The sequence below is a fragment of the Schistocerca nitens genome, chromosome 2 (assembly GCF_023898315.1).
Source record: "Schistocerca nitens isolate TAMUIC-IGC-003100 chromosome 2, iqSchNite1.1, whole genome shotgun sequence".
Lineage (NCBI taxonomy): Eukaryota > Metazoa > Arthropoda > Insecta > Orthoptera > Acrididae > Schistocerca > Schistocerca nitens.
In genome coordinates, this window is record NC_064615.1 from 221484478 (window position 1) to 221510414 (window position 25937).

General features: G+C 39.8%; 1 protein-coding gene across 1 annotated transcript in view; it reads left to right on the forward strand.

The window, feature by feature from the left end:
* LOC126235941 (uncharacterized) overlaps window positions 1-25937 on the forward strand; it is a 74109-nt gene that overhangs the window by 16568 nt on the left and 31604 nt on the right. Inside the window, exons 4-5 of the mRNA XM_049944909.1 lie at window positions 15147-15378; window positions 22653-22980. Of these exons, the coding sequence (XP_049800866.1) occupies window positions 15147-15378; window positions 22653-22980 (560 nt within the window). The remainder of the gene's footprint in view (window positions 1-15146; window positions 15379-22652; window positions 22981-25937) is intronic.

Consider the following 25937-nt stretch of genomic DNA (forward strand, 5'->3'; position numbering starts at 1 on the left):
TTTTGTTTATTTCATTTTAAAAATTTTCGTTATCTGACAGCACCTGTTAATTCACAAGAGAGTTGGTGAAATAATTTAATGGCAAAACACTGTGCTCATTTTTGTGTAAAATTTACTTATATATTCAGCCAATGATTATCTCACAGTGATATACATCCTCGCATCTACATCTGTATGATTATTCTTCAATTCACAGTTAAGTGCCTGGCAGATGGTTTATTGAACCACCTTCAAGCTACTTCTATCGTTCCACTCTCAAACAGAGCGCGAAAAAGCAAACTCTTAAATCTTTCTGTGTGATATTTGATTTCTCTTATTTTATTATGATAATCATTTCTCCCTATCTGTAGGTGGGCAATATATTTTCACACTCTGAGAAGAAAGTTAGTGATTGAAATTTCGTGAGAATGTCCTGCCACAGTGAAAAAGCCTTTGTTTTGATGACTCTAGAAGTAATTGTGAAGGTAGTACAATGAAAATCAATAGCTCAAAATATACATACGCACAGAATATGTAAGTATGCTTAATGAGAGCTGGACAGATGGTCGGTTGTGAACTCGATGAAGGCACCATCACAGCATTTGCGTGATATGATTTAGGAAAGCCATTGAAAGCTCCATAGTAGTGAACAGTGAAAACTATTTTGGCTCCTAGTGGTACATTTATAAATGCTAGCTTTATTTTCAAATTATGCCTGACTTTTTCCAACAAACTTCATAAGAGAGTAAAATGTATTGTGTGGCTGTTGTATGGACTGTTTGTAATATATTGTAACTAGGACTTCGTATCTACATTTGTTTTTAATTCCCACTGTAATCAGCTTAATATTAAATTACAAATAGCAGTTAAACAGCAGCTATTAATTGTAACTGAGGGGGCAGCAGCTTTTTTTTTTATTCAGTTAAATGCTATCTTTCGTTACTGCAGTATCACATCAGACAACTCTGTTTTCTGCTGTGAGTTTGACAAGCTTCTCATAAGAAGCAACATATTTTAAATTTCCTTTGTGCTGTTTAGTTAATTTCAATTTCATGCAAGTTTGTTTATGTATAAGGCACAGTTTCACGTTTATTAACTGTTTAGAGTATATTTTCGCCATCTTTGTATGGACAAGAACTGTGATTGCTGTGTTCAGATGTAAGCTGAGCTGGTGATATGTTGCTCAGACAGGGTGTATATGCTCAGAGACAACCAGGAAAATCCGGGAACTTTTTCATCCAGGAGATTACTGGGAAAAACTCGGAAATTTTTCATTGTGTTCGTCTTCAGTTGAATTTTTGTAATTTTTACTGGTAAGAACAGATAAACAGCAAAATGTGTCAAAGGCTTTTGGATGAAGACTATGAAATACTGCATAACAATAAACTGCTGCCGATGAGCGTGATGTCACAACTGTTTACATTAAGTTTGTTTGAGCAGTCACCTGCGGGCTCACATGCATGCGCAGTTGAGTTGCGATGGGCAGTACCTTCTCCCGCTTCTGGCTACTTGAAGTGTAGCTGTTAGCTGTATCGGCAGTAGCAACAAGCAGTCAGATGCTACCCCGAAAAAATTTTCTGGTGCGCTAAAGCTGCCAGATTCACACGTGTGCATAGCAGTCTGGGTTGTAGTGGGGAAGGGGTTAGTCTCCGTGTAAGCCGTGTTTACGTTTAGTGATTTTGCTGTTTCCTCTTTGCACTTCACACATCAAATGAAAACAAGACTGATTTATGTGGTTGGGAGCTATCAAGTGAATTAAAATACATTGTCATAATTATGGAAGATAAATGTATGTTATTAGTTCCAATTTCCTGATTTTATTTTATTTCCACATTTTTGGCAGTCTTGGAGAACAGTGAAGTTATTTTTGTCAGTTTGCTAAATGTATGTGGCTTTTATTAACCTTTTCCCCAGAGGCAGTCAGTTAATTAGAAACAGTGTTTCTTTCCACTCTACTGGCTAGTTTCACCTGTTCACTGAATTTTAAGTGCACATTTTCATCTTAGGGCACGTATGGCACTATGTTATAATAAAGAACCAAATATGAGATAATAGAGTATTTGTGCTCCAAGGTTGGGGCCTACTTCATTGTGAATCTGGACCTATGAATGTGCACTTTAAGCTGAATTATGCATTTCAGTATGGTTTACGAAATTCTGATGCTCTGGAGTATCTTGTTTCTTTTATGGCATCATGTAAGATCTCTCATAGCTGTGTCCAACAGGTCGCAGGAATATGTGAATGGTGCTTTGAAAAGCATTAGTTTCAAAGTAAATTTCCTATTACGCAAGATGAATTATGTTACTTGTGCAAATGCGCAATGATTGTCTTAAATCATAGAGTGTTTGACTCTCATTTAAAACTTAACACATTGAGGACTAGCCACTTAAAAGAATTTTGAGCCCAGAAGACCAGACATTAATGTCATTATTTAAAATTGGCACATTTGTGTGATGTATCTTAAAGTGTAACACATGCAAAAAAGACAAATATTATGTTTGAAAGCTTAGCTTTTCTTGTAGCTTATTAATCTTCAAGACCAATATTATATGTGAAAGCTTAACTTTTCTTGTAGCTACACTATGTACACTATTTTAAACCATTAACTTTTCCTATTTGTTTGTTCACATTACTGAACAGTGGTGTCGCTATTACCTGAGCACATCAAATGTCCTATGCTCTGAATATCTGCTGTCATTGGCTGGCAAGGAGCTATGATTGGCTTCCAAAAGCGCATTTCAATCTCGATTTCAGTGCCATGGAAACTAACATGCTCTTTTGAATCTATGCCACAGTCTAATGTAACAGTTGCAACACTTTGCCTCGATTTTGTTGTTTAATGCGCCAGCAGCACGCCAAGCAGCCAGTAAATAAACTGTTCAGTTCAGCGCAATTGCGAAAGCAAAAGTGGAATTGTAGTTGTTTATTTTGGTTTGTGCAATGGTTTTTACAATTGGAAGCATCTGTAGTGCAATAAATTGCAGCAACAACCAGAAGAAGATACCACATCCGTCCTTTTTTTTTTTTTTTTTTTTTTTTTTAAAAAAAAAGAGGTGTATACCATCATGTTACTTGTGTCTCGCAAAAATGTGTGAAGTATCAGAATAGGCAGATTGCCAGACTTCATGCAAAACTTTTACAGAGCAAGGAAAATGCCTATCATTTTAAGTACAGATGGCAACAGAAACTGTATCAGAAGGATCAAGTGAAGGAGGACAAACAAAGTTTGAAGATTATAGGAAGATTATAGGATCTCACTATTTAAAAAAAGATACGCTTGACTTGTTGTTAAGTCCGATTAGAATGCCATTGAAGGAGAAATGTGCTGTAAAATGGAAAGACGAAAATAACCTGTTTGCTCTAAATTTATTATATTACAGCACTCAGGCATACAAGTTTTGTCAGAATATATTATGCTCCCATCAGTGCACACATTACAGAGAGATGTGGAAGGTATACAAATAAAATGTGGGATAAGTGACAATATATTCCACCTTTCAAAGCAGAAGGTACAGCATTTCTCTGATACTGATGAATTGGTGAATATGTCATTGGATGAAGTGTCTCTAATGGCAAATTTAACATACACTGAAGTGCCAAAGAAACCAGTAAAAGCATGTGTATTCAAATACAGGGATATGTTAACAGGCAGAATACAGCTCTGCAGCCGCCAATGCCTATAAAAGATAAAAAGTGTCTGGTGCAGTTGTTAGATCGGTTACTGCTACTACAGTGACAGGTAATGAAGATTTATGCGTATTGTGTTGTGTTGTGTTGTGTTGTGTTATAGTTGGCGCATAAGTGATGGGACAAAGCATTTCCGAGGTAGTGATGAAGTGGGAATTTTCCCGTACAACCGTTTCACGAGTGAACAGTGAATAGTAGGAATCCAGTTAAACATCAAACCTCCGATATCATTGTGGCCGGAAAAAGATCCTGCAAGAACGTGATGACGATGACCGAAGAGAATTGTTCAACGTGAGAGAAGTGCAATCCTTCTGCTAATTGCTGCAGATTTCAGTGCTGAGCCATCAACAAGTGTCAGCGTGTAAACCATTCTATGAAACACCATCAATATGGACTTTCAGATTCAAGGGTCCATTTGTGTATCCTAAATGACTGCACGACTCAAAGCTTTATGCTTCGCCTGGGCCTGTCAATACCGACATTGGACTACTGATGACTGGAAACATGTTGCCTGGTCCGTCGAGACTTGTTTCAAATTGTATCAAGCAGATAGATGTGTACGAGTATGGATACAACCTCATGAGTCCATGGACGCTGCATGTCAGGAGGGGACTGTTCAAGTTAGTGGAGGCTCTGTAATGGTGTGGGGCGTGTGCAGCTGGAGTGATCTGGGACCCCTGATACTTCTAGATACGACTCTTGGCAGGTGGCAGGTACGTAAATATATCCTGTCTGATTGTCTGCATCCATTCATGTCTATTGTGCATTCTTATGTACTTGGGAAATTCCAGCAGGACAATGCAACACCCCATACGTTCAGAATTGTTACGGAGTGGCTCCAGGATCACTCTTCTAAGTTTAAACACTTCCGCTGACCACCAAACTTCCCAGACATGAACATTATTGAGCATATCTGGAATGTTTTGCTACATGCTGTTCAGATGAGCTCTCCACCCCCTCATATTCCTATGGATTTATGGACACCCCTGCAGGAGTCCAGCACTACTTCAGACATTAATCGAGTACATGCTACGTTGTGGTGTGGCACTTCTGTGTGCTCGTAGGGGCCCTACATGATATTAGGCAGGTGTACTGGTTTCTTTGGCTCTTCAGTATATGACAGCAGTTCTGACAGTGTTCTTGGCTTTGAGGACTTGGGGTTTATGTGCACAGCATATTTCTCCCACTATTTGGCAGTTGCTTACCCCACTTAGAATAGTATAATGTGGCAACAGGCGACAGGAGGCCTACGGAATGACATATAGGGCGTTGATTCACACTCTGCGTCTTTATATTCATTTGATGTCAGCATGTCAAGCTGCAGTTCTATCCAACGTCACAAGTGTTTCTTCATGAATGTGTTGTAGCTTGCCACTGGATTCATAATTTTTATCCCTCCTTGTGCTTATTTTAGAATCATTTTTAGAAATACCTATGTCTTTTGTTATTATTCAAACTCTTGGAAAATAATTAAAATATTTTGTAAATCACAAAGGAAAGGGATGCAAAAGAAACATTGTGCTTATGACACATCTGACGTTCTCCTATTTGCTGCTTGGAGTGCTAGTGTTGCTCCAGCTGTCAAACGGTAACAACTTTTACAGCAGTGAGTGTCGGGAGTGTGTTTTGGTAGACTGTGTCTATACTTCCGTAATATGAATACAAAAATATGCAGCGTATCTTAATATGAAAATATGCAGCGTAAATGTTGCTGCACATCAGAGATCTTCCCAAAGCCCTTTTTTTTTTATTTTTTTTTTTGCCAGAGGTTTTTCGTTCTCTGAAGTTCCACGCTGATATTGATATTTTTACAGTCCCAACGGAACATATCCAATCACTTAACAAGAAAAAAGTGTATTTTACATCTTGGAAGAAGTGTATTTTCATGTGGGGAAAAGTAGTGGTTTTGGCTGGGAAATTCAGGTAAAATCAAGGAATTTGTTTTCTTGTCCCTGTACACTCCCTGCTCAGAGCTCCAGTTGGTGTTGGTTTAGGTCGCACAGCTTGAAGCTGCTGACCTGGAGGTATGTCCAGCATGTACCCCAGTCAGAGACTATACTTGAGAGCCTGAATAAATTAATAATTGATTCCTTTTACCGACCTACTGACTGAGATGATACAGTTGCTGAACAGTTCAAAGAAAACTTGAGTCTTACTTCAAATAGGGTACCCCGCTCATACAATTACAGTTGGTGGTGACTTCGATGTACCCCGAGTATTACCTGCACTAAGGTTGACCCCTCACCCGTTGTTGAGTGGGGGTCCTTCTGGTGTAGACGGCCACTCTTGTTTGCGAGATGAAGGTGGTCCTTAAGTGCAGAGCTGAGTGAAGGGTGTGAATCCCAGGCTCAGATGGTTCTGTGACCATGTAGACTCCAGATTCCCCGACTTGTACCATCAGCTAGTGGGATTCTGGGTCCTGCTGAATAGGTCAGGAACAGCTACATGGGCAGCAGGAGTTGTGTGGAGGGGGCTGAGAGGTTTTTTAAGTTAGAGGGTCTTGGGGAAACTACAGAAAGGACATTAGTCTAGGAGGAAGCAGGGCAAGCACAGGAAGGTAGACCCAGAAATTGATGTTGTAGTTTTAAATTGCTGTCACTGTGTTAGGAAAGAAGTAGAGCTCCAAGCACTAACAGAAAGCAAGGAAACTCAAATTGTTAAGGTGTGGAAAGCTGGCTAAAGCTAGAAATAAGATCAGCTGAAATTTTTACATAGTACCTAACCGTGTTCAAAGAGGATAGATTAACTACAGTTGGTGTTACAGTGTTTATTGCTGTCAAAAGTAGTTTATGTTTTAGTGAAATTGAAGTAGATAGTTCCTGTGAGTTAGTATGAACAGAGGCTATATTTGACAGCCAGAATAAATTAATAATTGATTCCTTTTACTGACCCACTGACTCAGATGATACAATCTCTGAACAGTTCCAAGAAAGCTTGAGTCTTACTTCAAATACGTACTCCGCTCATACAATTATAGTTGGTGGTGACTTCTATGTACCATCAACATGTTACCAAAAATACATGTTTAAAACCAGCGGCAGGCATAAAATGTCATCCAAAATTGTACTGAAAGCTTTCTCAGAAAATTATTTTGAACATTTAGTTCAGGAGCCCACTCGTAAATGGTATGCTGCGCGAAAACATACTTGACCTCTCAGCAACAATTACTCCTGAGCAAATAGGGAGCATCATGACAGGTACAGGGATTCGTAACCATCAAAGATAAGTACATCTGTTTAAAAAAGCAGATGAATATTTGCTTGATGCCTTTCTAAAAGACAGTCTTCAAGTCTTCAAGCTGTATAGATCAGATGTGACATGAATTAAAAGAAATATTATTGATTGCAGTTGAGAGATATATCCCAAATAAATTAATAAGAGATGGTAGTGATCCTCCCATGGTACACAAAATGGGTGGTAACACTGTTGTGGAAGCAATGAAAAAAGCATACCAAATTTAACTATTCAAGTGTAGACCAGATGTTTGAATTCAAAGAAATAGTATCACTGGCAACTGAGAGATACATACAGAATAAGTTAATAGTAGATGGTACTGATCCCCCATGGTACACAAAACAGGTCAGAATGTTGACAGAAACAATGAAAAAAGTGTGCCAAATTAAAAGGGACACAAAGTCTTCAACATTGGGAAAGTATTACAGAACCACAAAATTTAGTGTAAACTTCAGTGTGAGTTGCTTTTAATAGTTTCCACATTGAAACCCTGTCTCGAAATCTGGCAGAAAACCCAGAGAGATTGAAGTCGTGTAAAGTAAACCAGTAGCAAGATGCAGTCAGTACTTTCACTGCATGTTAACAATGGTGATGTAACTGATGACATTACCACCAAAGCAACATTACTAAATACAGTTTTCCAAAACTCCTTGACCCAATGAGAGGAAGTAAATATTCCATAATTTGAATCTAGAATAACTGCCAACTTGAGTAACTTAGAAGCAGATATCCTCGGTGTAGCAAAGCAGCTTAAATCACCTGACAAAGGTGAGGCCTCTGGTACAGATTGACTGTGAGCAGCAGCACATGGGTTTTGGCATCCCCCATGACACACAAAATAGGTCAGATTGCTGTTGCAGAAGCAACGAAAAAAGACTCCAAATTTAAAACAGTGCAAAATCCCCAAGATTGGGAAAGTTTTGCAGAAGTTCAAAACATAGCATGTGCGTCAAAGTGAGATGCATTTAATATTTTCGAGAACAAAACTCTGTCTCAGAATCTGGCAGAAAACCCAAAGAGATTCATGTCATACATAAAGCACACCATTGGAAAGACGCAATCAATATCTCCACTGCGCGATGACAATGGTGAAGTCACTGATGACAGTCTTACTAAAGCAGAGTTATTAAACACGGTTTTCCAAAAACTCCTTCACCAAAGAAGACGAAGTAAATATACCTGAATTCCAATCAAAAACAATGGCCAAGATGAGAAACATAGAAATAGATATCCTTGGTGTAGCAAAGAAGCTTAAATCTCTTAATAAAGGCAAGACCTCCAGTCCAGATTATATACCAGTCAGGTTCCTTTCAGAGTATGCTGATACAGTAGCTCCATATTTAGCAATTATATACTACTGCTCCGCTTCTAGAAAGATCCGTACCTAAAGACTGGAAAATTGGTCAAGTCACATCAATATCCAAAAACTGAAATTCGAGTTATCTGCTGAATTATAGGCCCATATCACTAATGTCGATTTGCAGCAGGTATTGTGAAACACAACTAGCTCTTTGTATTCGTGAAGTAATGAGTGCTATCAGCAGGGGATGTCAAATTGATTCCATATTTTTACATTTTCAGAAGACTTTTGACACCGTTCCTCACAAGCGTCTTCTAACCAAACTGTGTGCCCATGGAATATCGCCTCAGTTGTGCGACTTGGTTCACGAAGGTCACAGTTCATAGTAATAGGTGGAAAGTTACTGAATAAAACAGAAATAATATCTGGTGTTCCCCAAGAAAGTGTTATAGGTCCTCTTTTGTTCCATATCTGTATTAATGACATAGGGGACAATCTGAGTAGCCCTCTTAGATTGTTTGCAGATGATGCTATCATTTACCGTCTTGTAAATTCATCAGATGACCAAAATGAATTGCAAAATGTTTTAGATAAGATATCTGTATGGTGCGAAAAGTGGCAATTGACCCTGAATAAAGAAAAGTGTGAAGTTATTCACATGCGTGCTAAAAGAAATCCGCTAAATTTTGATTACACGATAAATCACACAAATCTGAAGGCTGTAAGTTCAACTAAATACTTAAGAGATTACAATTACAAAAAAACCTAAATTGGATCGATCACACACATAATGTTGTGTGTAGAGCAAACCAAAGACTGTGATTCATTGGCAGAACACTTAGAAGGTGCAAAAGGTCTACTTAAGTCACTGCTTACACCACACTTGTCTGCCCCATCCTGGAGTATTCCTGTACCATTTGGCATCCTCATCAGGTGGGACTGATGAATGACATCAAAAAGTTCAAAGAAGGGCAGCTTGTTGAGTATTATTATGAAATAGGGGAGATAGTGCCACAGACATGATACTTGAATTTGAATGGCGTCATTAAAACAAAGGTGTTTTTTGTTGTGATGGGATCTGCTCATGAAATTTCAATCACCAGTTTTCCCCTCCAATTGCGAAAATTTTCTGTTGTCACCCACCTACATAGGAAGAAATGATCATCATGAAAAAATAAGAGAAATTGGGGCCCGCACAGAACAATTTAAGTGCTCGTTTTTCCCGCTCGCTGTTAGAGAGCGGAACGGTAGGGAGACAGTTGAAGGTGGTTCATTGAATGCTCTGTCTGGCACTTTATTGTGAATAGCAGAGTAATCACGTAGATATAGATGTAAGTCCTGCGATCCTTCCCCTCAGTCAATGTAACACAGTGGCCAGCCAGCCAGCCTGGCCTGATGGTCCAGACAGGCTGTGTGAAGGTTTGTTATTGATATGGAATGGGTTGCCCACTTGTCACTGTAGCCTGGCCATGCTACACTGGTTTGGTGTTGTGTTTTGATTTTATGTATTCCTTTCACAATGTGACCAGCAAGGATCTGTGATGTATTTGATGTGGCCTACATTTACATTGGTGCAAATGTACTGCCTTTTATTGCTAACATCATTTTATCGCAAAGACATATGCTTTTAGGGAAGTTGTGGCCTGTTCAAATCCATATACAGAATGTACATAAAGTCCGGGAACACTTTCAATTATTTATTGCACAAGAACCAAACATTGCACAGATATACATATGTCATTTTGAAGAGAGAGCCTGATTTTTTTTCCCCCCATGTATACCGCCACAGAATGGTTCAGTAACATTCTGATAGCGCTAGTTGCAAACATGGCAAGTTCAGGTTCGGAGTGAGCTTTCTTTGTGTTGGAGTTCGACAAAAACAAGTGTGCTACAGCTTTTCAGTGGATGTTTAGAACCAAGAAGCCACCAACAAGGAAGGCCACGTACCACTGGCACAACAAATTCGTTACGACGGGTTGCTTGTGCCCGCAAAGAGAAGCGGATGTGCCGGTGTGAGTGAAGTGAATGTGGAGCACATATGAGAGGTATTCATAAGGAATCCAAAGAAATCGGTGTGTAGTGCATCCTGTGAACGAGAAATGGCTCCAGTGACAATGTGAAAAGTCCTATGCCAGAAGCTGTCTATGAAACCATTCAAATAGGACCTAGTGTAGAAGCTCAGTGACGATGACAAATAGAAGTACTGTGAGTTTTGTTTGCAGTTGCAACATCTGAATGAGAATAGAGATGGAATTGTTGATCACTTAATTTTTAGTGACAAAGTCACTTATCACACTGATGGGAAAGTGAACAGGCATAATTGTCGAATCAGGGTAGAAAGCATCCACACGAATACATTTGAACTTGAGCGTGATTCCCCAAACGTAAATGTTTTTTGTGCTTTGTCACGTCAAAAACTGTATGGGTCATTCTTCTTCACCGAGAGCCCTGTCATTGGGTACTCCTACTTGGACATGTTGCAGCAATGGGTGGGCCTCAAATGCAATTGGACTCTCCATCCATCTTTCAGCAGGATGGGGCTCCACGCCATTTTCGTCATGAAGTTTGGGAGTACCTTGAACACGGAGCTGCCGCATCAATGGATTGGCCATGCTACAGAAGGGGACAGCTGTTTCATAAAATGGCCTCCCTGATCACCAGATCTCACTCCGTGTGACTTTTTTCTGTGGGGACACATTAAAGATCTGATGTATGTACCGCCTCTACCATGTGATGTAGCAGAGCTCCGGGAGGAAATACTGGAAGCAACTGTCACAGACGATAATGCCATTCTGGGACGGATATGGCAAGAATTCGATTACCATATTGATGTCTGCCGGTCACTTGTGGTTTGCATATCGAATGTTTCCTTTTTTTTAAAAAAAAAAAAAAAAAAAAAAAAAAAAAAAAAAAACACTTTCAGAGTTTCTCTTCAAAATGCAGTATGTATGACTTCGGTACAATATTTAGTTCTTGTGCAATAAATAATTGAAAGTTTTCCTGGACTTGTACACCCTGTATTTTGAACCAGGTATACTAGGGCATGATACATTTTTTTTTTTTTATACACTGAAGAATTACCAACACCTATAATTCACATTGTGTTGTGCGAATAATACTTCTTGTAGATATGTAGTGGTATGCATGGAATAGTGTAATTAGAATACTAACCAGCAGTCATTGGGCTTTGGCATGCGGTTGATTGTTTAGCTAAGCTGGAGAGTGAGTGGGGACTGCAGATGTAGGTGCCTGGTCATTGTGTGACCAAGTCAACATGGACTACTTTCAGTTACACACATGCAAGAAAGATTTTATTGTGTTTCTTTGGAACCACTCGGGGAAAGATGTCGGCAAGGGGGTGTGGTGGAAGTTTCTCAACAAAGGTGACAGTGTGAATCGAGAAATTTTTTTAGTGGTTTCCCGTTGTTGTAAACTCTTTGCCACATCTCTATATTGTTTAGGTGAAATCCTGTGTAATGCATATCTTACCTCAGGGCTTATTCAGTGAACTGAAAATGTGTGTTCAACCCTTGTGGGATTGAGGCTCCAGAATTTTGGTGTATCGCATAGCACACATCTGAAAAATTCAGTGTTTGGTTCACGCTCTCTAAAACCAACTTGTTGCTCAGCAATACGGGCAAGCAGGATTTGCCCAGTAGTGCAACAGAAAGAAAAGTGTTGGACTTAAGGCTGCTAGGAAGCTTACATTATCTATATCCGTGCTAATCGCTGCAGGTGGCCATGGCTCCAATGCTACTGCATCAGACATAGCCCCTGCAGTGCCACCTACCTCCTCTGGACGCACTCAGCTGACCGTCAACTCCTGATGGTGCCCTCGATTCGGCAAGTGCACTGAAAAATAAAATAATCAGTTTCAACAAAGAAAAGTAGTATTTATACTTAATCCTCCATTTATTTTTAGTCTACTGCAGTCCATGCAGGGAATACATCATGCAGTTGTGGGGTGTCCCAGCAACTCGGTGTTACCCTGAGCTAATCTCGTCTAACACCTGCAGCAGGAACTTCTAGATGACAACAGACAATGCCAGATTACATACAGAGGGGACACCATAATGAAGGCTGCTGTGAGGTACCAATTTTCTCAGGGCGTTGGCAGTTTACCAGATGTGTTCCCAGGCAGTAACATTGCCTCCAAACTGTAATTTCAAAAGTAAAATGCAAATTATGGCATTGTGTTCAGACTGGAGCTGTTTTTCACTAAACAGGAGATTGTTGTTGCCTGTAATGTGGTAGTGATTGAGTTACATCTGTTTGTAAGTTTCTGGAATAGTGTTGCTCCAGGTTTCGAGTGGAGTACCTCACTTCAGTGTTTTTGAAAAAAAGTTTTGCAAAAGGTTTAGTTGAAGAATTTGAGGCAGGTGCAATCTGAGGTAAATCTGAAAAGGAGAGTTGTTCATATGTCCTTGGATGGCCCTAATGTTAATACAGCATTTCCTAAAAGAGCTGAAAAGCTAGCTCAAGGTCAAGGGTAATCTAGAGAGCCCCATGCTTTTAGACTTTGCGACATGTGGCTTACATAAAGTGCTTGGTGACGTCAGGTTATACTTACATTGGTTGGAATCTTGTTCAGTTTCTGAGAGCTTTATCTAATCTATTTAAAACCATTCCCTCCCACCAAGCTGATTTCAACAATATTACAAGCACTTCTGTTTTCCCACAGAAGTTCTGTGCTGTTTGGTGAGTGTAAAATAAAAGTGGTGTTAGTCTGGTCTCAGCAGATAAAAAGGCTGTTTAAAAATGTGTAAAGGACGTAAAGAGTGAAGAAGGAACTGAAGTAGGTGGACCAAAAACCTAAGGTCACTACTGGAACTTTTAAGAGTCATAGCTACCAGGTAGCATGTTAAGTCATTAAGGGACGAGATGCTGGTAGTTCATCTCGCCTTTTTTGAGCCTGCGATTGCTGAAGTTGAGTCGTTTCTGACTAAATTTCAGTCAGATGCTTCTTTAACTCCTTTCCTTTGTAATTCCCTCCAGTTTATAGTCAGAGCATTAATGAGAGAATTTGTCCAACCAGAGGTTTGTAGAAACAGACAAGCTTCAAAAACAGATCTGAATGATAACAAAATTAGTTGCAACCTCAGAAAGTAGACATCAAGTAAGAACCGAGCAAGCTGTGAGTCATTAGTGTGATCTGCCTTGATGTATCTGAGAAAAATGCGTTGCATTTCTGTAGTGAGTGCCTCACTTTCATGAAGAGTATAAATTGCCCATGGCTTATTTCTTTACAAAGGGCGTTCCATGTTCGGTATCAGAAGTGGCAATCATGAGAAGAGACAAGCACAGCACTGACACATCCCATGACCTTAAATTGTTTTTGGAGGTCATGAGGCTGACACCACTGCCCTTGAATTCCAGAGTTTAGTAGAGATCATGACAGTAAAGGAAATCCTCAAAGAATTTGATGGAGATGATGTTTACATCAATCAGTTCTGGATGACTGTCATTGAGGTCAAGAATGGACATGAAAATGAGAAGAGATTTATCAAGGCCTGTTAGTGGGCTAGGTTTGGGAGGTAGTGTCTGTCTCCGATGGCCCTCATGACACCTTCAGCATACTGAGCAAGGGAATTTGCATCACTACAAAATGGGAATAAGCCATCCACTCGTGGGCAGACTGTATGGAAGCTATTTCGTGGTGGGGTGGGATGAGACAGCTGTCTAAATGCAGGTACTGTTGGTGGTTAGTGGGTTTAGTATGGACAGAGTGGATGGAGCCATGTAGAGAAAACCTTCCAGCGTCCCAAAATCCTAAACCCCATGTCTGGTTCAGGTTGATTGATATCTTCATGGTCTGGACTGGAGGAGAAGACACCTACACTCGTTCTTCCACAGTCTCAACACCTCTCCCGTCTGCTTCAGGTGGTCCTCCACTTCACCTGGTCCTCCTTAACCTGACGTGCCACCTTCCTGGACATTGATCTGCACCTCTCTGATGGGTTCATCCACACCGCTGTCATATTAAACCCAGTAGCCACCAACGGTACCTGTGTTTTGACAGCAACACCACCCTGGACTAGAACCACTAAACATAAACCTACACCAGGGCTTTGATTATTTGTGGGTGTACTGTAGCTCAAGAAAGGATTTATTCCAAAAGCAAGCAAGTTTTTTTTTTTCTCTTTTATGTATGCCTGTTGACGACTCAGTGCATCTGCTATTCAGTGAGTGGTCTCCTTTACCCCTAAATTATTTACATTCTACCAGAACTTTCTTACTACATTTTTATATAATGTGTTTCAGGTGTCATTGTAGTTACAAGTGCTCCAATGCTTGTCCACATCTCAGTCACCTGTGATTTTCACCTTAAGCCTTTGTGCAGTTATGTTCTGTTGCAATTAGGAGAGTTTTAGGTTATGTTTAACGATCCCAAGTTCTTACATTATATATGAAAAACTTGTTTGGAATGTTATGTGGTAACAGGATGAGGGTGTGTCTTCTGGAAATCACATCCATTTGGATTCATTCAGTGTGTTACTTACCTTAGACAGGTGTAAGGTATCTTGTACTAGTTGGCATGTGAAATGTGGTGTGGAGTTATTTAACCCACTCTTTGCATTTTGTGTTACATCATATCTTCGACTTTTATCCTTAGTTTGTTTGTTCTATGCTGTAGAACTTAAATTGAGGATAGAAACGTAAGTTTATGGGTAGACATTGTGTATAGAAGTTACCAGGGTGTGCATGCTGTTCGCAAGATATTATTTGTAATTTTAGTTATTTAATCACGTACATTCATTCTTTTGTTACTGACTAATATGCCGAACCACCCAGACAAGTTAATATTGTGTGCTGAGTCAGGGTAAAATTCAGTACTTTATCTTGCAGATATGAAATTTATTGTAACTAGTGAATTGATTTCAGTTCTTGCAAGATGTGACTTATGTGCATCAAATGTGATTAGTGCAGTCCACATTTTTAATTTTAGGTGGAAGTGGTGGAAATAATAGTGGAAGTGGTGGAGAGGAAGAAACAAGTGAATTGGACACATCCAATGTATCCACAAACACCACACTAGAAAATGTGTACGTGAAGGTAAAAGTTGAAGGAGGACAGAGTCCTCCCCGAGAACAGCAAACGATGACAGATGATGAAGGCTGTGCAACTGACTATGAGGATGAACAGTGGCCACAACCATCTCAGCCAGCAATGGAGCATGAGTAAGTAACACATACAAATTGTCGATTCAGATTGGCTGGAACACGCTTTGGACCTTTCTGGTTTCATTATATGATGCATATTTTAAGTAGATAAGGTTGTAGGGTTCCAAAGCCAGTATCATTTTGGATAAAATGATTTATTTTAAGTATTTTTATAAGGTGTTGTGTTTGTTGCAATTGATACACAATTGTACAATTATCCACAGGTTAAATTTGTGATTTTATGCTGACTTATGGTCTTGACATTACCTAATGTTACAATGCCACTACCGGTCTACATTTTGATAATGTAATGAACTACAGTAACCATTCGGTGCCATTAACAGACTGCTAGTGCCACAGACTACGTTTGTAGTTACATATAGGTAACCTATTGACCTCAGCTGTGTGTACGGCAGTTTAAATAGCACTCCCAAGTTTATATATAATACTATCAGTCACATACCATTTAATTCTAGCCTTTCTATCTTCTTTATTAAAAACTGTCGATGTCTTACAGCTTTCAGTGACCTGTGTGGTGAAATAATGAGGTCATTATGGGCTTAGCCAGATCTGAAATTTGCCATGGCCACATATCATCTTCTACATCTACATCTACGTCTACATCTTGATACAGTTTCCACCCATATGCTTTTAATTCAGAGAGGCTGTTGACATTGACAAAGATTAAATGTTATAAAACTAAAACAGAAAGGCCTGAAAATTATAAACATGTGGGTACTGCCATTGTGTTAATTAATGCACCACATTATAGAACTCAACAATGTCTTATCAGTTTTTTTCGATTATTCCCACTTAGGAGAGCATACTAACTTGAGCCAATCACAGATACACTTCCATTTCCTCTTTCCTTCTGTTCCTAAACCCATTTCATTCATACTCATCAGGGGCAGACAACTGCAGGATTTTGTAGCAGGAGGGAAGTCAGGTGTTGTAGAAATTGGCAGATGAAGCATATAGGTCCCAGATTAGTCAGGTAAGTGCAAGAGATTGCTGTATTTGAACTGTAAAAGAGGCTGCTGTAGAGTAGGATTACTTCCAGAAAAAGGGAGCTCATTCCCTGGCACTGAACTGTCCTCTGCAGAAATCCAGGCTCTTTGTTCCTAAGAAACTGCTGACTCCATCATTATCAGACAAGCAATCTACCATGGTAGTACTTGACAAATGAGAGTATGTAAGCAAGGGTCTACGCTAACTGCCTGACACCTCTGTGTAAAGCAGTCCCTCCTTAAATCATCAGGCCCTTCACAAGGACTAACACCCCAATCCATTGAACTTCTTACCCCACCTAAACCACCACCCACATCTTCTACCTTCTTTCTAAGATCCACAAACCCAGTCACCAGTTTCATAGTTGCTAGCTTCAAAGGACCCACCAAACGTTTATTTGCTTTAATTGCTGAATACCTGCAACTTATAGTACAAAGACTGCCCTCCTAAATTAAAGGCACAAACCATTTCCGAGATTGTCTGAAATCTTTGTGTGTCCCACTCCCACCACACTCAACTTGTGTGTCACAATTTATGCTCCCTCCCTCTATATAAACATCCCCTATGTATGTGGTCTGTCTGCTGCTGAAAATTTCCTCAGTCAGTGCCCACCTGATTCCAAACCTAAGATGTCCTTCCTGCTCTCCTGAATCAACTTACCAACTACTACTTTGCCTTTGAAGGGCAGACATAAAAGATGATCTGGAACACGGCCATGGGAACCAGGATGGTGCCTTCCCATGCAACCTTTTCGTGGGTTGCTTGAAGCGTTCTTTCCTGGTATCCATAAGCCTTCAGCCCCTGATTTGATTTAGATACATTGACAACATACATCCACATCTACATGGATCCTCTGCAAATCACATTTAAGTGCCTGGTAGAGGGTTCATCGAACCACCTTCACAATTCTTATTCCAATCTCGTGTAGCGCACAGAAAGAAAGAACACCTATATCTTTCTGTACAAGCTCTGATTTCCCTTATTTTATCGTGATGATCATTCCTCCCTATGTAGGTTGGTGTCAACAAAATGTTTTCACATTCAGAGGAGAAAGTTGGTGATTGGAATTTCGTGAGAGGATTCCGTTGCAACGAAAAACGCCTTTCTTTTAATGATATTCAGCCCAAATCCTTTTTCATTTCTGTGACACTCTCTAATATTTCGCGATAGTACAAAATGTGCTGCCTTTCTTTGAACTTTTTCGATGTACTCCATCAGTCCTATCAGGTAAAGATCCCACACCGCGCAGCAGTATTCCAATAGACGCTGGACAAGCATAGTGTAGGCAGTCTCCTTAGTAGGCTGATCTCTTAAAATGCTTATAATCTCCGAATACATTCTCCCAATTAAATTTCATGCAGTCCTATTCTGAATACCAAGCTATTTTTCTTGATGTCGACCTCAACTTCACCTAGGGTCAGCTACACACTTCTGAATACGTTAACCATAGTAACAAACAACAGTACTTGCAATTTGACAGTTGTCATCCTTTCCATGTCAGATGTTCCCTCACATACAATCGTGGCATTTGAGGCAATCATATTTGTTCAAATGCAGACTTTACAGCAATATACAGTACAACCTTTCTCACCTCAGCCTTCAATGGGCGTAATTATCCAACTAGCCTGGATCAAAAGCTGATTTCGCAGGCCATCACATCCAATCTTGGTACTACTTATTCCTCCATTTCTTGTGACTCTGTATTACCCAGGTCTTGAATGTATTAACCAGCTACTTCAATAAGGCTATGACTTTCTAAAATCTGCCTTGAAATGAGGTTTGTTCTATCTGACAATTTTCCCACCACATATAGAATAGCTTTTCGTCACCCTCTCAATCTCTGCAACATTCTTGTCAGATCCTGTGGTCCTTCTGCACCAGTCTCCCTTACGACTCCTATGACTGTCCCCACTATAAGACTAGGCCTATGCAGCCTCCTACCACTACCTGCACCAGCCCTGTAACTGGCAAAACATATGCTATCAAAAGCAGCTGTTATGTAAACACCATTTGGCCTTTTACATTCTCATGACTACCACCCAGTAGGTAATCGGGCAGGTAGGTTAGAAAATTTAAAAAGGGAAATGGATAGGTTAAAGTTAGGTATAGTGGGAATTAGTGAAGTTCGGTGGCAGGAGGAACAAGACTTTTGGTCAGGTGAATACAGGGTTATAAATACAAAATCAAATAGGGGTAATGCAGGAGTAGGTATAATAATAATTAAAAAATAGGAGTACGTGTAAACTACTACAAACAGCATAGTGAACGCCTTATTGTGGCCAAGATAGACACGAAGCCCGTGCCTTCTACAGTAGTACAAGTTTATATGCTGACTAGCTCTGCAGATGACGAAGAAATTGAATAAATGTTTGATGAGATAAAAGAAATTATTCAGATAGTGAAGGGAGACGAAAATTTAATAGTCATGGGTGACTGGAATTTGGTAGTGGGAAAAGGGAGAGAAGGAAACATAGTAGGTGAATATGGATTGGGGCTAAGAAATGAAAGAGGAAGCTGCCTGGTAGAATTTTGCACAGAGCATAGCTTAATCATAGCTAACACTTGGTTCAAGAATAATGAAAGAAGTTTGTATACATGGAAGAACCCTGGAGGTACTAAAAGGTTTCAGATAGATTATATAATGGTAAGATAGAGATTTAGGAACCAGATTTAAAATTGTAAGACATTTCCAGGGGCAGATGTGGACTCTGACCACAATCTATTGGTTATGAACTGTAGATTAAAACTGAAGAAACTGCAAAAAGGTGCAAATTTAAGGAGATGGGACCTGGATAAACTGAAAGAACCAGAGGTTGTACAGAGATTCAGGGAGAGCATAAGGGAACAGTTGACAGGAATGGGGGAAAGAAATACAGTAGAAGTAGAATGGGTAGCTTTGAGGAATTAAATAGTGAAGGCAGCAGAGGATCAAGTAGGTAAAAAGACGAGGGCTAGTAGAAATCCTTGGGTAACAGAAGAGATACTGAATTTAATTGATGAAAGGAGAAAATACAAAAATGCAGCAAGTGAAACAGGCAAAAAGGAATACAAACATCTCAAAAATGAGATCGACAGGCAGTGCAAAATGGCTAAGCAGGGATGGCTAGAGGACAAATGTAAGGATGTAGAGGCTTATCTCATGAAGGGTAAGATAGATACTGCCTACAGGAAAATTAGAGAGACCTTTGGAGAAAAGAGAACCACTTGTATGAATATCAAGAGCTCTGATGGAAACCCAGTTCTAAGCAAAGAAGGGAAAGCAGAAAGGTGAAAGCATATAGAGGGTCTATACAGGGGCGATGTTCTTGAGGACAATATTATGGAAATGGAAGAGGAGGTAGATGAAGATGAAATGGGAGATATGATACTGCGTGAAGAGTTTGACAGAGCACTGAAAGACCTGAGTCGAAACAGGCCCCGGGAGTAGACAACATTTCATTAGAACTACTGACAGCCTTGGGAGAGCCAGTCCTCACAAAACTCTACCATCTGGTGAGCAAGATGTATGAGACAGCGAAATACCCTCAGACTTCAAGAAGAATATAATAATTCCAATCCCAAAGAAAGCAGGTGTTGACAGATGTGAAAATTACCAAACTATCAGTTTAATAAGTCACAGCTGCAAAATACTAACGCGAATTCTTTACGGACGAATGGAAAATCTGGCAGAAGCCGACCTCGGGGAAGATCAGTTTGGATTCCGTAGAAATGTTTGAACACGTGAGGCAATACTGACCCTACGACTTATCTTAGATGAGAGATTAAGAAAAGGCAAACCTGCGTTTCTGGCATTTGTAGACTAAGAGAAAGCTTTTGACAATGTTGACTGGAATACTCTTTTTCAAATTATGAAGGTGGCAGGGGTAAAATACAGGGAGCGAAAGGCTATTTACAATTTGTACAGAAACCAGATGGCAGTTATAAGAGTCGAGGGACATGAGAGGGAAGCAGTGGTTGGGAAGGGAGTGAGACAGGGTTGTAGCTTGTCCCCGATGCTATTTAATCTGTATATTGAGCAAGCAATAAAGAAAACGAAAGAAAAGTTAAATCCATGGAGAAGAAATAAAAACTTTGAGGTTTCTTCGATGACATTGTAATTCTGTCAGAGACAGCAAAGGACTTGGAAGAGCAGTTGAACGGAATGTACAGTGTCTTGAAAGGAGGATATAAGATGAGCATCAACAAAAGCAAAGCGAGGATAATGGAATGTAGTAAAGGGGTTTTGCTATTTGGGGAGCAAAGTAACTGATGATGGTCAAAGTAAAGAGGACATAAAATGTAGACTGGCAATAGCAAGGAAAGCGTTTCTGAAGAAGAGAAATTAGTTAACATCGAGTATTGATTTAAGTGTCAGGAAGTCGTTTCTGAAAGTATTTTTATGGACTGTAGCCATGTATGGAAGTGAAACATGGACGATAAATAGTTTGTACAAGAAGAGAATAGAAGATTTTGAAATGTGGTGCTACAGAAGAATGCTGAAGATTAGATGGGTAGATCACATAACTAATGAGGAGGTATTGAATAGAATTGGGGAGAAGAGGAGTTTGTGGCACAACTTGACTAGAAGAAGGGATCGGTTGGTAGGACATGTTCTGAGGCATCAAGGAACCAATTTGGTACTGGAGGGCAGCGTGGAGGGTAAAAATCGTAGAGGGAGACCAAGAGATTAATACACTAAGCAGATTCAGAAGGATGTAGACTGCAGTGGTTACTGGGAGATGAAGAGGCTTGCACAGGATAGAGTAGCATGGAGAGCTGTATCAAACCAGTTTCAGGACTGAAGACTGCAACAACAACCACCCAGTTATCAGTTAGGACAAATGGGCATAGGCAGACAGTGTACACATGCAACACACATCATCATGTTGCAGAGCATGCTGTACAACATGTCCGTTGTCATCTCTGTGCCTGTTTCACCACACGTACTATCCGGATTTTTCCTCCAGACTCTGGTTTCTCAAAACTCAACATGTGGGAACTAGCATTACAACATTTCCTTGGTTCTTGCACCCCCCCCCCCTTATGGCCTTAATTTACATTAATTTTTTCTGTTTCTATGTTCCTATCTTCACTTTGTTTTAGTTTTCTGTATCTTTTATTTTCTAACCCATCTATTTTTTCCCCATCACCCACTTCTAGAACATACAACACACTCATCTCTCTGCTCATATAAACTTGTGCATAATGCTTTGTCAGCAATCTCTGTCCTGCGTATTGCCCTATCTTCCATGTTTAAGCTCTTAGATTTTCAAATCTGGTCCAGTGTAGTCCCCAACAGTCAGTCTTTCCTTCTCATCTTGTCTGAAAAGTCTCGACTGAACTGGGAGTCTGGATAAACAGATGTATTATGTTATAAAAGTTGCTAACATTCTTTCCATTAAAGAATGATTTGCAGTTAGATGTAAGACAAAATCAACTGGTTTCAGTGATGAATTTCTACCATAATTGAAAATAATGATTTTAATACAAATCTGAAATGACTGAACACAGCCCATTCCTTTTGTGTTGGTGGTGATGAGCAGATGATAAGCACGCAGACAGAAGTTGAGTAACAGTCTCAGCTTACAAACTTATGTACTTTAACCCTTGAGCAGGCATGCTGTTTTTCGTAACACAAGTAGGCGCGCAGCATACTTCATACACATGTGAAGAATAGCTGTCTTTGTGTTACTGATGTAAACATGTGTTAACAAAATCACAGTTTCATCTTAATTTCATTAAACAACAATGACACAAACTTACATTGTATGAGCCAAATCACTGCATGATTAAACAACAATAAAATAAACTTTTCGTTATATCACTGTTGCTGCATAGAAGCATTACACCATACTAATGATCCACTCAAAGCATTAAACAGTGCTGTTGCATCAGATCCCTGTCAACTGCTTCTCTGATTACTTATTATCTCGTAGATAACTGCCTCATTGTCGGATGGGTCATTTTCTTGCATGGATAGTAAATTTTTTGTCACCTAGCTTCCTGTTTATTTTATGGTATACTGCTGCTCACTGTAAAACATTTGGTCTTCATGCTAACTCTTAAATTATGACTGTTTTACTTTTTCGTGTAACTTCTGTATCATTTAAATAAGAGTTTTTAAGAAATTTGCATGTAAGCAGATTCTTTTTAGAGCTTTCTTCTCTGAATCTGACACTGCTGTTGAATTCATGTAAATGTAGTTCAGATGAGTAATTGATTTGGTAGATTTATGCAATTTTCAACTCAAATTAGGAGGGCTTTTGGATGTGACTTCTATGAAATGACTTTTTTTTTATTACCAGATCTTCAGGGAAGGCCCGCATTGATGTGCCAACTAATGGTGGAGGTGGTGAAGCAAGCACATTATTGCGTACACTCATTTCTTGTCGGAAACTCGGATTGACCCCTAGCGATGGAGCTCATCAGGCTCCACATACAGATAGTGTGGGATCTGGAGCAGTACTAGGTAATTGCACTAACCAGCCACCAACAATAACTGGAGATCGCCGAAAACAGAGTTTTCCCACACGAGCTATAGCAGAAGACTGGGGAGGAGCAGCACATCATCCTCCTGACTTCACTGGCAACAATCCTTGGTGCAATCTCTCACCAGCAGCAAGATCAGGGAGGGTAAGTTATTTACATTGCTCATTGTATTTTTCTCTCTCCTGTCTTTATACTCTTATTCCTGTCCTATTTCATGTTCTCAGTCTCTCATCCTTTTTTTTTTCGTGTGTGCATGCATGTGCATGTCTTCTTTTAAAGGTTACAGCCCACTCAGTTACTTACCAGAATTCCCAGGGTATTAGCTCGAATAAATTTTCAGTCATCACTATCGTGAGGAAAGCACAACTTAGTACTATTCTGTAGTCCAAACTTTTACTAATATTTGATCTTTAATATTCATAATAGTGTAGTTGCTTTATCAACACTCTGCAATGAAGATATTAAACAGAGAATGGATCAAATATTATGTTTGCATAGGAAAGATTGTGGGAAGTAAATACCTGTTTTAGTCTGTAGATAAATTTAGTTTGAAGCACTTGTCCACAGTTTTACTGAAGCTACATAATCATGTGAGTTCTGCAGTACGGTAGCTGCCATGCTGTTGCCTCACATTGATGTTTGACACAACCAAACTAATGGTAATGAGAAGCTAGATCTGCACTGAAAGGAGAGTGCTAAAATGTTGAAAAATAGTGTTTCAGTTGACAAATGTTATTGCTAATTCTGGGAACAGTACAGTGTAAATATAAATTTGAAATTTAGGTGAGTAACAGTTATAAAATGAAACTTCAAAAAGTGAAAAGTAGTTGAAAAATTTAAAATTGCAAGAAGTAGCAGTAGTGTGGAGAAAAAGGACAATGTCCAAGAATGCCTCACGCCTCAGTAGTATGTTAACATTTTGTGGCTTGCAGTTGCAGCGGTAGCGGTTATAAATCTAAGTACTGACAAAGTTATATGTGCACTGTTATACAGTTATTAAATTTAATAGTTTTCAGTGGTGTTTCTGGTGAAATAATGATTTAAAAAATTTATGGAAACGTTCGCTCGCTGTGTTTTTTAGAGTTTTCTGTGCATTGAAGTCATTTAGTAAATTTCGAGCTTTAGTTTTCAGCTGACGTTTCTATTGTTTCCAGTGAAATATTTCAGTAAAACTTTCATTCAGTGTTTTAACTTCATTGGGTGTTCCAGTGGCCACTTGAATTTTTGGTTTTAGCTCGTAATTTTGTGAAGTTTTGTTGGTATCGGTATTAGCTGTGGTGTAGTAGTATTAATGCAAGTAGTTGCTTACGTAGTAGACAGAGAATTTTGAGAACATTGGTGTAACTGAACTTAGGTAATGTAGATGTATAGTTTTTTCAGTAACTGTAAAATTTTACCATGAGTGAGAAGTGTGGGCTCTGTCGTAGGTTTATGAGTAGTGGGTTATGGTGTGGGATTTGTTCAAAGTATTTTCATTGGGGGGGGGGGGGAATGCATTGGGGAAGCCAGTGGGCATTCTAACGAGAGTCTCTCCTGGGAACGCAGAATCTGTAGGAAAAATAAGTTGATAGAGAAGCAGGAGAGCTAGATGTGTGCCCTTCAGGTGCAGTTACAATGAGCAAAGGGAGGAGCTAGATAGGTTGAGGAGGGTGAAGGGTGGTGGAGAATGGGAACTGGCAGTTGGCAAGAAGGCAGCTAGCAGGAGGAGGTGTTCAGACAGTTATACTTCGCGTACATGCAATAGATTTGACAAACTGTCAGAGCTGAGTGGAGAGAAGCCTCTTGTAGCTGTAGATGTAGAGAACATGCAGCAGTCCTCAGCAGTTAGGAGGCCTAGGTCAGTTGCAAAAGTCTAACAGAAAGGAGCAGGTTTTGCTGCTAGATAGTACGCACGGTAGAGGTGTGGGCCGGCAGTTGCAGGAAGTTTTGAGGAGTTAGTGCCAGGTCACCAGCATTGTGAAGCCTAGTGCAGGGTTGACACAGGTGACAGACAGCATAGGGGAGTTGTGTAGGAATGTTACGAAGGAGGATCAGGTAATGATAGTGGGTGGAGCAGGGAACAGTCTTGATAGGGATAGGGAATGTGATGTAGGTGGTGACCTGGTAAAGATAGCTACTGAAACTGGTGGCACTAATGTGCATTTCGTGCAACTGTTTAAACGTCATGATCGGCCTTATCTTAAAGCAGCTGTTAGGCATGTTAACATGGCACTGGGGAGGGTGCTGATGGCATAGGGCATTGGTCACATTTCAGTGTTGCCAGTTGGGCCTATCAGTAGATCGGGTTTCACTAGGCATGGCCTGCACCTTAATAGGTATGGGAAGGGGAGGCTGGAAAAGCTTATAGGTGACAGTGTAGTGGTTGGTGGTGGGATCACTCATGGAAAAATTCCTGTAGTGGTTGGTGTTAGAGCTGCACCTTTTCTACTTTGAACTCAGCTGATAGGTGTAACTGCTCAATGGAAGTCCCTGTAGCTAAGGGCTCACCTTCAGAGAACGTCATGTTTCCAAGTAGAGAAGGAATTAGCATATTTCTTCAAAATATAAACGGTATTAGAAGTTAGTGAACTGCTTATACATGTAGACTCTGAAGTTATAGATATATATGAGGACCACTTAAATAATTTGACAATTCAGAGGCTTCCATTACCAGGATACACATTAGCTGGCTGTTTTTTCAAGGAGTTCCTTGCGGGGTGGGGGAGTGGCCATGTACATAAAACACAGTATTCCATTTTTGTCCATAAATGTATCATGGCACTGCACTGAACAGATATTTGAATGCTATGCAGGGGCAGTTGAATTTAGTGAAACTAAACTTCTAATTGTTGTTGTTTATAGGTCCCCTGACTCTGACTTGAAGCTTTTCTGCTTGAGCCAGAGATGGTTCTTGATTCTCTTTGTAGGAAGTACTAGAAATTAATTACATGTGGTGGCCTCAATGTAAATTTTGTATATGATGGTGCAAGAAAAAGGATGTTGGTAGATCTCCTAAATTCACATGATCTGATGCAGAATGTGTTTTTTCCAACTAGGGTGCAGGGGAACGGTAGCACAGCCATAGACAATATTTTTATTCATTCTTCATTACTAGATGGGCA